Source organism: Paramacrobiotus metropolitanus, unplaced genomic scaffold (assembly GCF_019649055.1).
Source record: "Paramacrobiotus metropolitanus isolate TYO unplaced genomic scaffold, Prichtersi_v1.0 Parri_scaffold0000001, whole genome shotgun sequence".
Taxonomy (NCBI): Eukaryota; Metazoa; Tardigrada; class Eutardigrada; order Parachela; family Macrobiotidae; genus Paramacrobiotus; species Paramacrobiotus metropolitanus.
The window spans coordinates 3,519,356-3,522,613 of record NW_026570221.1 but is presented as its reverse complement, the minus strand read 5'-3'; the positions used below and the strand labels follow the sequence as shown (position 1 = coordinate 3,522,613).

General features: G+C 43.5%; 1 protein-coding gene across 1 annotated transcript; it reads left to right on the top strand.

Moving 5' to 3' along the window:
* Positions 1-1,961: 1,961 nt before the first annotated feature.
* LOC129581487 (serpin A3-6-like) lies at positions 1,962-2,741 on the top strand. The gene has a single exon (XM_055472607.1). It carries the CDS (start codon positions 1,962-1,964, stop codon positions 2,739-2,741), a length of 780 nt encoding a protein of 259 aa, XP_055328582.1.
* Positions 2,742-3,258: the final 517 nt, after the last annotated feature.

The following is a 3,258-nucleotide window of genomic DNA, read 5'->3' as shown; positions in this document are numbered from 1 at the left end:
CATTTAATATTTAAGGTGAGTGAGTGGCCGAGATACCTTTACTGACCAGCGAGCGAAATCGCTAACTGAGTGTGTGAGTTACCGAGTTACCACTGCCGTCCAGTGAGCAAAACAGTGAGCAAAATCGCTAATTCACATAGTGAGTGACCGAGCTACCACTGCTGCCCAATGCAATGAGCCCGTTAGGTGAACAAGTGACCGAGCTAACGCTGCTGTCCAGTGTGACAACTGACCGCGCTACCACAACAGTCCAGTGCAGACAGTCCGCCAGGTGAACGAGTGAACGACCACTACTGTTCTGTGCACAGAGCCCATAGCTGAGACTATCTGTAGGTGAGCTGGTTACCGAGCTATCACTCCTTTCTAGTGGACAGGGTTAGCTGACCTAGCACCACAGAGAAATTTTCCCGATTTTTGGAGCAGTATGAAAAATTTCTAGATGATTTTGTTGACAAAATGCTCAACGATGAAGGGAGCGATGCCGAAGCTGGTGATTCACTGCCGAAACAAAGCGAAACACACCTGGTACTGGTGTGTTTCGCTTAGTATGCAGCAATAACTGCTGTTAACGAAAAAGCGGCAGTTCCAGAAATAAATCTGCTGTGAAAAAATTGAAAAAATAAAAGGTTGTGCACGAAATGAAAGGGAGTGCAAAAGGTTGTGTACAGAGTGAAAGGGTGTGAAAGGCAGTGTACGGATAACGCAAGAATAACATCTGAGGGGCAGAGGAATATGAAATTAGCATAACAAAAGAATTAAAATAAAGAAAACTGAAATAGCGTAGGAATAGCATAAGAAAAACAATCAGAAGAAACAAAACCTTGAAGAACATAAAATAGTTCACAAAAATTCTGAGACCCAACAATCTAAGAACTTATAAGGACTAAAATTAGTGCAGCTTACTTTTATGGGTTTCGCATAAAAAAAATTCAGCGAAACTTTTAGTAAAGCAGGCAATATTTCTTTCGATGACAGAGCGTTAACTATAGCACGAGACCTGACCTTAGACGAAGATTATCCCTTCAATTCTATTTATTTTTAATAGAGTATTTAGTATTTTAGACAGCGGCTATCTATCCAAGTGCAACGGGGAAATGCGTTATGTGTTAGGGCCCGGGCAGGCCCATGCTCAAACTCGGACTTGGACTCGGACTTGGACTACTAAAACTTGGACTTGGACTTCGCTTGAACTCTAAAACTCGGACCTCCCTTTGACTCTAAAACTTGGACTTTATGATTTAGACTTAGATTTAGTTTCTCATGTCTTCTTACGTTTCTTCATGTTTTCTCAGGTTTCTCAGGTTTCTTAGGTTATTTAGGTTTCTTAGCTTTCTTAGGTTTTTTCGGTTTCTTTGGTCTTCATAGGTTTCTTAGGTTTCTGAGGTTCTTAGGTTTCTGAGGCTTCTTTGGTTTTCTTAGGTTTCTTAGGTTTGTTGGGTGTTCTTAGGTTTCTGAGGTTACTAAGATTTCCTGTGTTATCTAGGTATTCTTTGGTATTCTGAGAAACCTAAGAAGCCTTGGGAACCTAAGAAACCTAAGAGACCTAAAAAACCTAAGAACACCTAAAAAACCTGAGAAACTTAAGAAACCTGAGAAACATAAGACACCTAAAAACCTAATAACACCTAAAGAACCTAAGAACACTTAAGAAACCTAAGAGACATGAGAAACCTAAGAAACCAGAAAAACCTAAGAAATCAAAACGACATAAAAAAAAACCAAAGAAAACCTAAGAACACCTAAGAAACCCGAGAAACCTAAGAAACCTAAGAAAACATGAAGAAACGTAAGAAGACATAAGAAACATAAGAAACGCCTAATTCCAAGTCCAAATCATAAAGTCCAAGTTTTAGAGTCCAAGTGAAGTCCGAGTTTTAGAGTCCAAGTGTAGTCCAAGTCCAAGTTTTAGTAGTCCAAGTCCGAGTCCAAGTCCGAGCTTGAGCGCGGGCCACTCTGGGCCCATGCTCAAACTCCTGGCCACAGCAGGATATGTTGACGAAGATTATCCCCTCAAAACCAACTTCACCGACACTCTCAGCACTTTGTTGAACACCGTGTGCCATCCTGCGCGCTTCCGCACCGAGCCCGGTGAAGCCGTGGAGCGCATAAATAAATTCGTGGAGGATTCCACTTCCGGCACCATTCGCGATATCCTGGCTCCTGCGGATATAACGCCCGTTACCGTGTTTATATTGATCAGCGCGGTGTATTTCCAAGCGGAATGGAATTGTGTATTTCCCGAGCGGGACACCGTCAAGAAGCCCTTCACCCTGGCCGACGGCCGCACCGTGATGGTGGACACCATGCACGTGCTGACGAAGTGCCAGTATTATGAAAGTAAGGAATTAGGCGGAGCGCGATTCCTGCAGTTGTGGTACGGCGACCAGCGCTCCAGCGCTTGCTTCATTCTGCCGGGAAAGAACGACGGATCTCCCACGTGGACACCGGGTTCCGCATTGTCGGGTCTCCAGCAGGCCTTGACGCCGAAGATGCTGGAAAAGGCGCTGGACTCGCTGCAGCCCATCACGTACGGCACAATTCAGTTACCCAAGTTCTCCATAGAGCAGAGCATCGACCTGGAGAGCACGCTGCAGGATCTGGGGATGCGGTCGGCTTTCACAACCACGGCCGACTTCTCCGGCATAACGTCGGTACCCATCTGCATAGACAAGATTAAGCAACAGGTGTACATTGGTAAGCATGATACCACCAATAAAAAGTGGTCAGCCTGTCGCCAGTAATACAACTGGGCTAACTTATAAACAAAAAATCGACGCGCGACTTTACGCCGAAAGACATTTCACATAGAGACGGTGGGAGAGCTTGCTTTGAGACATTTTACCTTTGCGACCTTTTCACGCATGACATATGCTTGCAAACATGTTGTCTTGAGACTTCTGTCGCTTTCTAAGATCAAGTCGCGAGTAGATTAATTCGACGCACTTTTCTCTTTTCACAGGTTTTTTTAATTTTCCTGGATTTTCCTTGTTTTTCTTAGGTTGTCTTTGGGTTTCTTATCTCGTGTTAGGTTTTCCTGACTTTGTCACATTCTTAAGTTTTCTTAGGTTATTTTTTGGTGTTCCTCGAAATTTTTTTTGACTGTTATTCTTTGAGGACAAAAATTAATCGCTGTAACAGCTAACAAGTATTATCAAATAGCGTATGAAAAATTCCTAGGATTTTGTGCTACGATAAATCGATCGTACCGCTGCAAGTTCATTCTTGCACGTGAATGCACCCTAGGACACAAATTCAGCA